Here is a 12,366-nt window from a genome sequence, read left to right on the forward strand (position 1 = left end):
ACTTGAACCCATGAGGCAGAGGTTGCAGTGAGCCGAGATCGCGTGCCACTGCATTCCAGTCTCGGTGACAGAGAGACTCTGTCTCAAAAACAAACAAACAAACAACGCCAGCTATCCCAGTACATACAATGCATTTTATATATGCTTTGTAGTGGATTAAATAATCTATACACAAGTGTGGTCACTAAAGATGAAATTAAGTGAAAAAGTTGTGGGTCACTGCCTCAAATATGTATCATCTAATTTAACTTGAAACTAAAACCTTATAAACTTACTAAGCAAATTTCCCAAAGGAGGAAAGTTGAAGAGAATCTCAGCTTTGAGAGTCAACTATTTCATTTAAGCAAAAGGAGGCTTTAGAACTTTACTTGTTTTTACCAGTTGTTTTAGCCAAGATTTCCAATTTATCATTAAAAATGCCGATGATTTAGCATTAAAAATGCTGATGAGGAACTTAAGACTCCAAATAACTTTTAATGTGTCTGAATAGCAGCAAAAAAGAAAGAGAAAAGGGTAAAAATAAAGTAGCAGATATTTAAGGTAATAATAAAGTTAGCAGTCAACTGCCCGAAGAAAACTTAGGAAAAACTCTTCTGGACATTAGCCTAGGCAAGTAATTGATAACGAAGACAAAAAAAGCAAATGCCCAAAAACCAAAAATAAACAAATTAAAAAGCTGCACAGCAAAAGAAATAATCAACAGAGTAAACAGACAATCTATAGAACGGGAGAAAATATTTGCGAATTATGATTCTGGCAAAGGACTAATATCCAGAATCTATAAGGAACTCAAACAGTAAGAAAAAAAAAAAAATCAACTCCATTAAAAGCTGGGCAAAGGGCAGGGTGCAGTGACTCACTTCTGTAATCCCAGCACTTTCAGAGGCTGAGGCAGGGGGATTACTTGAGGCCAGGAGTTTGTGACCAGCCTGGCCAACATGGTGAAACCCCGTCTCTACTAAAAATACAAAACAAAAAAAATTAATTTCTAAAAAAAATCTTAAAAATTTTTAAAGGAAAAAGAAACACACAACAGATAAATATGATGGAAACTAAAGATCCTAAAATTTACAGCAGTGTACAACCAATGCTCCTTTTGCTAAAGAAGGGAATTTCCAAGTTTTGCACCAGCTACAAAATTCTGGTGATTTCCAAAATCCCTGCAGAGCACATTAAAGTTTGTGAGGCTGTAGAGGCCAAATTTTTCTAAAGAAAGTATTTGTGATCCCAGGAGATTTAAAAAAAAAAAAAAAAAAAAGCATTAGGCCGGGCGTGGTGGCTCACGCCTGTAATCCCAGCACTTTGGGAGGCCAAGGCAGGTGGATCACGAGGTCAAGAGATCGAGACCATCCTGGCTAACATGGTGAAACCCTGTGTCTACTAAAAATACAAAACATTAGCCAGGCATGGTGGCGGGCACCTGTAGTCCCAGCTACTCAGGAGGCTGAGGCAGGAAAATGGCGTGAGCCCGGGAGGCGGAGCTTGCAGTGAGCCAAAATCGTGCCACTGCACTCCAGCCTGGGTGACAGAGCAAGACTCTGTCTAAAAAAATTTTTTAAAATAAAAATTAAAAAAACATTAATTTTATAAGCAAATAAAATTTAAAGTAGGTCAAAATGTTTGTCTTCAGTGTTCCCTGCCTTAACATTTATAATGTCACATTACTAATGGTATTTGTAAATAAAAGCAGCGTCCAATTAAGATAGTTATTTTTATGACTGAAGGGTGGAGAAAGAAAATCAACACTTGCTACAAAGTTGGAAGGCAGCTAATGTATTCTGTAAATGGTATATTTTGAAAAAATAATCTTTTTATAAACTCTGGTATAAATACAAACAGCCAAGACAATGTGAGGAAGAAAAAGTCAAATTATGACATTGTTGGTCTTTTCGGAGTAGACCTGAAGGCCTCCATTTAGGAGACAGTATCCCACACATTCGAAACACATGAATCTGAGGAAATCAATAGTACTACTCAGATTTGTAATACTAATCACAGAAACACAAATAACAATAGCAGTTAGCGTTTGAGTTGTCACCCCATGCCAAGCACAATGCAAGAGGAAAGAAAAAAAATGAGGAAGGAACCCAGACAGCACAATGATGTAAAAAGGGCTCTTTATTCAGAGCAACTAGAACTTATAAAGTAGTTCTACTCCTGGTTTCATTACTGTCTCTGCTTGGTGACCATGTGACTAAATTTCTCTGGCCTTGGTTTCTCCATCTGTAAAGTCAGTGAGTTGAACAAGATAACCTCTTAAGATCATTTAGCTCTACAAGTCCACAATTCTGAATCAAAGGACTACAGACCATTTAATTGGATACAAGGTGAGCCGAAATTTCTAGTAAAAGAACTATTCACTATTTTAGGCACAAGTACGTAAACTTCTGGCTGAGAATAAAATTTCTGCCACTAGTGTGTAAGATTAACAGGAAATAGACATTTTTATCCAAAATAAAATGTTCTATAGGCCGACAGATCTGTTCATTAGGCAACAAAATTTTCACCTGTCCTGACCATATTTTACATGTTAATCTCCCAGATAAAGATGATCACTACTGTACCACCACCCAAACGAGAAATTAAATGCATATTTGAAAACCAAAATGTCATATATTTGTAAGGAAGGGCATAATTTTGTGTTTCAGGTTCTAAGTGATTACAAGTATACAGTGAACCAAATGTCACCAACTTTTATCTCTGCCTTGCCAGGGCACATGAGGAAAGGAGGAAAATCTTCAAGATCTCTTCTATTCTACAAGAGATGGCAGTAGGCCAACCTAGCACCTAACCTGGTCAGCCAGAGGTAAAGACTAGCTAAGTAACACTTGCAGAATGATGACTACTGGGTACTAGGAGCTATAAGAAGTGGTTTCACAGAGTATTAGTCCCATTTCACCAATGAGGACATTTAGAATCAGGGCGATTAATTTGGCCAAGGTGACGCAACTAGTAAGTGGCTAGGCCAGGATTTAAATACAGGTGTTCAAACTTCCAGGTCAATGCTCTTAGTCCTACACTATGCTGAAGAAAGAGGTATTCAAACGGTGACACAGCTGTAGTGACTTAACTCTTAACAGATCACAGGTGAAGCAGTGTACTGAGCATCATGCACCCTTTGGGACAAAGGAGTGTATTAATACTTGAGAAGTGGGACGGGAGGTAGAGGGGTTGGCAGGGGAACTAGAAAGAAATGCAAATGAAGACATTCCAGGACAGCTCTCTCCAAAAGAATGCAAATCATTTATATCCTAGTTCATCCATTCAAGAGTAATTCAGGAAGCTTTGCACAAGTAAATAATAAGTATTTTTAGCACACTTTAAGGTTTAAAGTAATATGCATAATCAACAAGCACTGTGAATCATAATGGAAGGCAAGCGATTTCACCTATAACAAGACAAAGTGATTTTTTAAATAAACTGTTTTTCAGAGGAATACTTACTATAGCTGATATATGATCCGTATACATGCACATACATGTACACATATATAAATGCATGTTTCCTCAGAAGCATAAATTAGAATAAATGCATTATCTGATTCACTATATGAACATCTATTGAGTTAAAACAAAAACTTACCTTAGATGAGACTATTCTATTATCACAAAATCTTTGTGCAACGTAAGCTTCTGTTCCCGAAACTGAATGATTGCCAACAAACACTGTGCGTGTGCCAACTCGTTTCTCTTCTCCAGCACACTGACCAAGAGAAAAGGGGAAAAATTCAGTTTTTCATCACATTTCTCCACACTTCTACCAAGTCCAGCATTCTTGTCTAAGCATGTTGGGCTATAATCTGGGGAGAAAGCAGTAGGGAGACGAGAAAACCTTGTTAGGGAATTCAAAATCCACTAAGCTCTTACTTGCTGACATAGTAAAGATTAGTAAAAGTGCTGTTTGAACCAACTGTTCTGAGGTCAACAGTGCAATTCTAAAATGATTAAAGAAAGTACCCTAGAGAAACAATATTTTTACTGCCAATCATTTTTCTTTCATCCACAGCCCAAATGAATCTTAACCATAATCTTCACTAGCAACACACTAACTCAGAAGAATGGACTGGGAATATTTCATTTATTATGCAACTACTGAGGACAACCTTTCAACTACCTTACTAGAGAACAGAAAGCATAATGCAGATTACTTCTAAATGCAAAATAATTGTGTGTAAGCGTAAAGGTCAGAAATAGAATGGCTGCCTCTATTGAATAAATGATCAACTTTTTATAAAAAGAAACTATAATTATTTGGCTTCACAGGATAGAGTTTATTTTGCAATCTCTCAGAGTCTTATTGTTGTAAAGTTCCATTTCACGCAATATATTTCTCATGCCCATTTTACATGTTTAATAAGTAGACTCACTGAATCTACAAGTTTCAAGATTGGGCTCTATTTTATCCCACCCTTTAATTTTGCTGAGGCCTCACTCTCTTCGCTTAAATCAGGATAATACCCTTTTCTTATATAAATTTGGGACAGTCTCCTTTTATGGTACTGTATTACCATATCTGAGACTACCACATATTTAAGTCAAAGGATGTATGATAGAAAACAATATCCATTTATATATTCCCATTATTTTTTAGAAATATAATTCCCCAACCTAAAATGTTTTAATATATGTAGTCACAAAGATTTTCCTTCCTTTCAATGATCTATTTAAAGGTCAAAGGTATAAATCCCACCCTCAAAGTAATCATTTTAAGCAAGACTACTTAGAACTTGCAGTCTTCCAATTATCTACAATGTCTGAATGTACTCCAGTCTGAATTTGTGCATCTTATGTAGATGGTATGTATAAAATTATTTCCTCGTTTAAAAATTAAAAATCACCCCAAAGTATAGATAAAACCTCTTTGCCTTGCGTTTTCACTTAAGCTTATGGTATTGCCTTCGAAATTTGCAAGGAATCATGCAAAAAGTAACTGGGACAAACTGAAGTAGAAGAGAGACTCAGGCTGTATATAACTGGAAAGCTACTCTGGCATGTGCTAAGGGAATTTGTGGGATCCCTGGAGACCTGCAAAAAGTCAGTTAAGTATCCATGCTGGACAGCTTAGTTATTTATCTGCCTGCCCAAAGACAAGGCATTTGAACAACTGATTGTCCAAGGTCCTTCGCATGCTAAGAGTAAATGATTCATAGGTAAATTTTCACACAGTTCCTGGAAACCAGTAAACAGTATCTTTACCAAGTGGTAGCTTTGATTTAGGGGCTTACTTCTCTGTTTGCAACTGTAATATACAGGTTCTGACACAGCTCACTGATAAGAGCACCAAATTTTCCATAATATCCATTTTGTAAAACTTAAAAGTGAAAGTGTGTGCACCTGCCAGATGTATAGTTTATCTGGCTTCACCCCAGCTCCAACCTTCTGTTGCAGGTTAAGGCCTCTCTGTGGTCTCCACAACAGACCTGACTCTTATAATGTACCAATTTGAATTACAGAAAATGCCAAGTTCACGTATACACCGCAATTTGCAACCTTTAATTTAATATTCATATGGCTGTTTAGTTTTTCACACAAGGAAGAAGTGGCTACAGAGTAAATGAGGCAGATTTACCTTTTATACAAGTTCTTAGTTAATTCTACAAGTGGAAAAGGGAAAGAGGCAAAGGAGGTAGAGAATCAGTGAAGTAGGATAGGTTGTGTGCTGTCAATATAGATTTTTCCCCTCAATTACAGCAACCACTGATTAACTTAAAACAAAAATGGACTAGTGCCTTCCCAATTCTGAATTGTCTTCTACTGAATTGTCTTCTACAATCTGTGCCAAAGAACAAAAGGAGAAAACAATACAATTTTTTTAGGCACACTGATATTTTTATGAATTCCCTACATTTGAATGACATTTCCAGTTTTACTAAGAGCTTTCCTCATATATTATCTCTCTGATCTTTTTTGAATAAGGCCTAAATGACCTCTATCTCCATTAAATTGGAGAAAATGGATTGAAATTACTATGCAGGTTTGGGGTTTTGTGTGTGCAGATCCCAGCAGTGATTGCTGTTAGATGATGAAACGGAACCCTGAAAGAAGCAGCAGAATGTCTACTTCTGAGCATTTTCCAAAATAGCACAGTCGCTTTACCCTAAACAGGTTTGGGTTGAGAAGTGCCTGAAGACTGGGGGTGGGGTAGTATGAAGTAGGTGACTTTTCCATGCCTGTTTCACCCTAAAAGCTGATGAGACTGCAATGTCTGGTGGAATTTCCTGCAACTGTATAATAATATTTGGTTCACGTAAAAAATAGCAATGTTGAACTCACATAAATTTCACCATAACTGCCCACCTGCTGCCAATATAGAGTGTTAAAACAGTGGTGTTAGTTCCTGTGATTTTGAATAATGTAGGTGTCTTTGCCAAAGCAGAGAAACGCTAAGTAGAAATCATTTTTAAAATTCCCATTTGGATGGCACGCAGTGTAGTCTGGAGTGGGAGTGTGTGATTCCTGGCACCTCATAATGAATTGTAATTCATTAGGAGTCCATCCTGGGCTGAACTGCTTCCCATTCAATTGTCCTTAAGAACAGCATTTCTTAAAACTTGAAATATGCTGGTACTGACTCTATTTTAATGACACATCACACTATATAATAAAGTATGGCAAATATTTTAAAATGTTTACAATATATGAATTAACAGAGAAAGCAATGTAAATTTCTTTCTCAAGATAAAAATCAACCTTTTGTACTCCTAATTTATACCTCCATAGTATAAACTGAATACTGTAAAAAAAAAAAAAAAAAAGCAAGTAATTTATACTCCAAAATGGCCTCTCAATAAAAATCCTAACAGAGTAATCATTTAACTGGAAAATCCTATGTCTTTGCTAGTCATAAAAAAAATGAAGAGCCATTGGAAACAAAATTTGTTCCTTGATTGCCTCCAGACCTGACTAGGTAAGAACTGAAGAAAAATAGAGACCTCAATACAAGACTGTTACTATAAAAGCTGGCACAGGATCTGAAATAAAGCCTACCTCTATATCCTTTCCAGGTGCTAGAAGACTTATATTTATCAGTTAGCCATAGATCTTTGACTCCTAATCCTGGTCACAGCTTTAAACACAATAACTGATGCCTTGTTCTTTTATTTAATATTTAATTTTTCTGGAAGCTCCCCAGGTGACAATTCTAATTTGCAAGCACTGTTGAGAATTACTGCCACAGACTCTTTCAAACAGTGATTGTCCTTAAACAACATTCTACAAGTTTTCAGTATGCCAGCCATAATCTTGCACTATTTCTTTAATTTAAATAAACAATTTGCTTTCCAAAGGTTAAAAATACAAATAACCCTCAAATAGTGTTCCACCCAACCATTTTAAGCTGCTCACAAAGTAAGATTTCCCTTTGACAATTTATTTTGCATGCGGTTATCTCCCATCAATTATTCAGATCACTGATAATGAGAACTACAGGCCCTGATATAATGCAAAGCTACTTGAATTATCAGCAAATAATCTTAAAACTGATGTAATCCCTGGCAGTTACAGCATTATTTTTATTGGTCATCGAACTGCTTTCTGTAAGCTACCACAGCAAATAAAAGTATTGGCTCAAAAATGAACAAAAAAATTTATTAAAATCTGAAGACCTGGCAATGATGATTTAAAATGGTTCTCCACGCTCCAGTCCAAAGCTATTTTCTTCTCTGAAGCAGGAATATTTTTGAACAGCATAATGTCTTAAAAAGGCCAAACAAATTCAAAATTGAAAGAACATTTCATCAAAATTTCAGATGTCTACTAAAAGGCTCCCAGAAGTCAGCATTTTCATACTAGGGCTGAAGGGGTGGGGGTACGGGGAGGAGATCACTACAGTTCCAGGAAACATTTCCAGGGTATTAAGCTTCTTGGTTAAAATAACTACAATGTATTCGGTGGTCAAATTGCTGAGGTTTCCAAGCCCACTCCATTATAACAACCAAAGATGAATAAATCTGATGTGTAATTTACAATCATAACTCTAAAATGATCCTTAAAACTGCACTTTTCAGATTTTGCTTTTACTGCAACTTAAGTGATTAAGCTGTCTCTCCTCCTTTTGCCAAAGGAAGTGAAGCAAGACTGATGGGGAATTTTGTGTTGTTCTGCCTTTAAAGCTTAATTACAGTCATATTTACTGAAATTCTCAAACACCTGACCAAAGGACAAATGAATACACAAAGCTTATTCCTAAACACAAAGATTTCTCTAATTAGGCATTACCCAATGGCAGCACATTTAATTGAATAAAAACTGCTATAGGAAATGGACATTAAGCCTCACACAAACACCTAAATCACCAAGCACAACGCTTAAGAAAAAGCACTGACCATGAGGATTTGGATAAGAGCAATGCCTTGTTTGCAAGCTCAGAGTGGACCTTTCATTATCTCAAAGTGATCCACTGAGCAGTTTAATTTCACCAGGGACAATCAATTCTAAGTATTCCCAATCTGATCACCCTTCCCCCACCATGCCCTTACTCCAAGAACTTCAGGGCTACAGAAATTGTGGCTCTAAAGACTGAAATGCAGCTTCATTAAAGGATTGCTAGTAGAAAGTTGATGGATCAAAAATACTGTAAACATTCTGTGATTCAGGATTCTAACAGGAATTTTATCTTTTAACGATTCAGGTTCTTCCATTTATAGGAAGTAACCTACGACTCTCAGTGTTCCTTTGGGGTCTCAGCAACTCAACTTTCCTTATTAACAGAATCTTTCCTAACACAAAGCCTGACAATATGCACAAAAATTTAACGAGCAAGTATACAAAGCCTCAGAAGTTCCCTTTCACTTTCACCCTACCCATCTCTACACACAGTCTTTCATTTCAAACACTTAACAAAATTTAAAACTCTAAATAAGGAGATTCTTAACTCTAAAGATAGGAGCAGTGGGGCTGACAATCCAGCTAACCATTTACGATTACCCTCAGGAAATGGATAAAAATATACATGCAAATAAAAAGCAGGAATAAAGCAGGCCCCAAGACCTCAAAACTCAACCTGGCTGAGAAGAGGAGAATAAAATATATATTACAAACCTCAGAGGCTGAAGGGAGAGATGGGACCATCTGCATACTGACATGCAGAAATTTGGCAACACAATGGCAGCTAAATCTCAGAGAGAATGCTGCAGATTATCAAGCAACTTGTACCAACCCCAGTGATCCTTGTAAAGTTTCCCAGAACTTGGGAAGTGAGCCAATTATGGCTTGCCTAGTTCCTGTACTTCCATGGGAGGCAGCAAAGGAAGCATCAGACAACAGTCTATTCCTTAAGAGCTCAAAGCAGTACTCTGGCGGCCTTAGCCCCATTATTGCACCATTTAACATCTTTTTGTTATTCTTCTCAAAAGACCTGATTTGTCTTTGCAACTTTCGTATTTTAAGGGGTTATTATTTTAAAATGTCCGTATCTTACATCACACAGTAATTTTTCCTCATCTTGGGAAGTTCTTTTCTAATCCCTGCCTACAATAAATGGACCACAATAAAAAGTGGGGCTAAACAATAAGCTTCTGAGGAAAGTTGAATTGAACTTTTAGTTGTAGTTTAAGAGGAAGCGACATAATCTAAGTATTCACTATTATACAGAGTTTCCCCACCCTAAGAGAGTGACTGTAATACTGTAAATTCAAGCTTCAAAAACATATGCAAGACTATATATAAGGCCTAAGCAGATGGTTTATGTGGAAAGGTCCCTTAGGGATGGAAGATTTTTCTCACTATTTAGATATCTCATAGGTAAGAAAGTTATATCTCAGCAGCCAACAGTAACATCTAACAATCACAAGGAAAAAAGTCACTGGATATTAGGGAGAAAAATGCCTTTACCAGTATCATTACCTAGAAGAGATAAATTCTCATCCAAAAATTACTTTCTAGATCACCAGAGAAGAATTTTTATTACAGTGTAAGAAGAGATAAGAAACTCTAGCTGGAGCAAAAGAAAAAATATCGTAAAACGGGTGTCTGACGACCCGAACAGGGTTTTCTTTCTTTTTTTCAATGATAGTGTCATTACTATAAAAGTGATAAGTTTTCTAGAAAGGTCTGCCAGTTCAAATATAAGTTGGAGTGTGTCCAGCAAAAACAATGAATGCATTTTTCCAAGTAAACTGTTAAACACCATACAAAAAGCAAACTGGCTTAAAAACTGCCCGAGTTGTAAATGTAATTAATTTAAACAGCACATCCAGGCTATAACTTTTCTTAACATCCCCAACAAAAGAGGTAGGTAAAAAGCCAGTTTCCATTGTGGAGCACGGCTTAGTTGAATAAATGAAGAAAGTAAGGGGTTTTGGGGCAGGGGGTGCATTCTTCCTGGACCTGGCACAGTGGCTTGGACCTGTAATCCCAATGCTTTGCTTGAGGCCCAGAGTTCCAGACCAGCCTGGTCAAACACGGTGAGACCCCTGTCTTTACCAAAAAAAAAAAAAAAAAAAAAAATTTAATTAGTGGAGCATGTTGGCACACACCTCTAGTCCTACCCACCAGGGAGCCTGAGGCAGGAGGACCACTTAAGCCCAGAAGTTCAAGGTTACAGTGAACTATGATCACCACTGCACTCCAGCCTAGGGAACAGAGTAAGACCCCATCTCTTTAAAAAAAACATTCTTCCTATAGGGAAGGCTTTCAGGGCAAAATCTGGAGGGGACAGGGGAAGCAAGACAGTTATGACTTTGAGAAATATTATTTATACCTTTCTTTTTTCTTCAAAATGAGACCTGGAGAAAATGACTTAGTTGAGCTTCATTTCCTTATCTGGAAAATAAGGGCACATAACGTAACAGACTGCTTACAGCAGGATTAACAGAAACACCCAGAAATCACTTTAAATGACTGTAAACTATTCACAGGAACAAAGGATGAGGTTTGCAGATGTTAAACTATGGGAATATTAAAACTCTAACAACTGGGCCAGCACGGAACTAGGCAATGTCCTCAACATAACCCACATGTAAATGTTTTATTTAAAGCAAGAAAGTTTCTGGCTCTACAGAAGAGGCACAGGAAATTTTGGTGCTACCCCTGCCTAAAAGGGCAGGATGAGTTATGGTCCACTAGCAGAGAGTGCTTGCTTTTGAAAACAGTTCTTCAGTGTTCATGAAGAAGAGCACTAGAGTTAGCCAGGGAGGCTGACAAGTGCCATGTTTGATGACAAATGAGGGCCACTCGAGGAGCTTATGGAGGCTGCTGTCCAGAACATATACCGTTAGTATTTTGGAACTGTTGGTCTGACACCCTGACAGTAAAAATAGGAATTCGTTTCTCCCTTTGTGGCAGAGCACACAGGCGCTTGGGAACTGCACAGGAATTATTGACACTGTCTCTCCATCATCTCTTCCCTCTCCCCAAAGCCTTGGATTTGAAGCTTTTGTGCACTATAAAGACTGGATGCCGCTATAAATATAACAGATGATCTGATTGTAATTATTCCTAAAACATGCTTAAAAGCGACTATATAAATTAGCAAGACGTTTGAAGTGTGATATATAACTTGGATATTGAAACATAAAAGAGCACGACAAATATTCAGTAATGCCTTACATATAAATAAAAATTGTTTAGATTGCTAAATTTTAATGTGCCTTTGAGTACTGCCAACTAGGAATGCCACAGTAAGATGAATGGCAAGAATATCAGGATACCACACTCAATGTTCCCCAGACTGAATTACATGGAACAAGTTAATAATGAGGTTCCTTAGAGAAAGGGGAAGCCCACCCCTCCTCCTGGCTATTCACAATGCATACCCACGTAGTAAAAGCTCCATAAAGTCTTAAAGAAACCTTTTTTAACTTTGTGTAAGTCAGCATTTCCCAGAATTTTTTGACCACAGAACTTTTTTCCCACAAGGAAATTACAGTGACATGACATTCTGTACAGCATGTTTTGGGCAATGCTACGGGAATACACCTCTTATCTCAGCAAACATGTCTACATATCTGGGCTACATCTATGCTAGAGTCTACTGGTAGGAAAAACATAAGGTATTCACAATCAGCTATACTGGCAAAGCACTCAAGGGTATGAGGTGAGATCACTGTTGCATTTGTGATGATTTCTATCCATGTATGCCAAAAATGGGTAAAATTAAGTATTTGGCTATGATCCTAGGTAGGTGTTTTTGCTTCTAAAGCTTAATAAAGAGAGGGAAGAAACCAGGAGATCGAGGTCCTATTAGCCTTCTACCATCAATTGGTCTATATGTGTCTTGTGGAAGTCCTGGCATTGGTTTCTTCACATGTAACTTGGAGGGGACTTGACCAAATAATCTGATCTAAAATGAAGCAGGGGAAAGTGGGGCCAGATTTTCTGTGAGACGGAGTTGCACTCTTGTCACCCAGGCTGGAGTGCAATGGTGCAA

General features: G+C 37.4%; 1 protein-coding gene across 5 annotated transcripts in view; it reads right to left on the minus strand.

Moving 5' to 3' along the window:
- Nucleotides 1-12,366, minus strand: part of ATP11C (ATPase phospholipid transporting 11C) — a 203,178-nt gene that overhangs the window by 95,197 nt on the left and 95,615 nt on the right. For all 5 annotated transcript variants that reach the window (XM_028842295.2, XM_015128326.3, XM_028842292.2 and 2 more), the window contains exon 2: nucleotides 3,583-3,702. In XM_028842295.2, coding sequence (XP_028698128.1) covers nucleotides 3,583-3,702 — 120 coding nt within the window. The remainder of the gene's footprint in view (nucleotides 1-3,582; nucleotides 3,703-12,366) is intronic.

Source organism: Macaca mulatta, chromosome X (assembly GCF_049350105.2).
Source record: "Macaca mulatta isolate MMU2019108-1 chromosome X, T2T-MMU8v2.0, whole genome shotgun sequence".
Lineage (NCBI taxonomy): Eukaryota > Metazoa > Chordata > Mammalia > Primates > Cercopithecidae > Macaca > Macaca mulatta.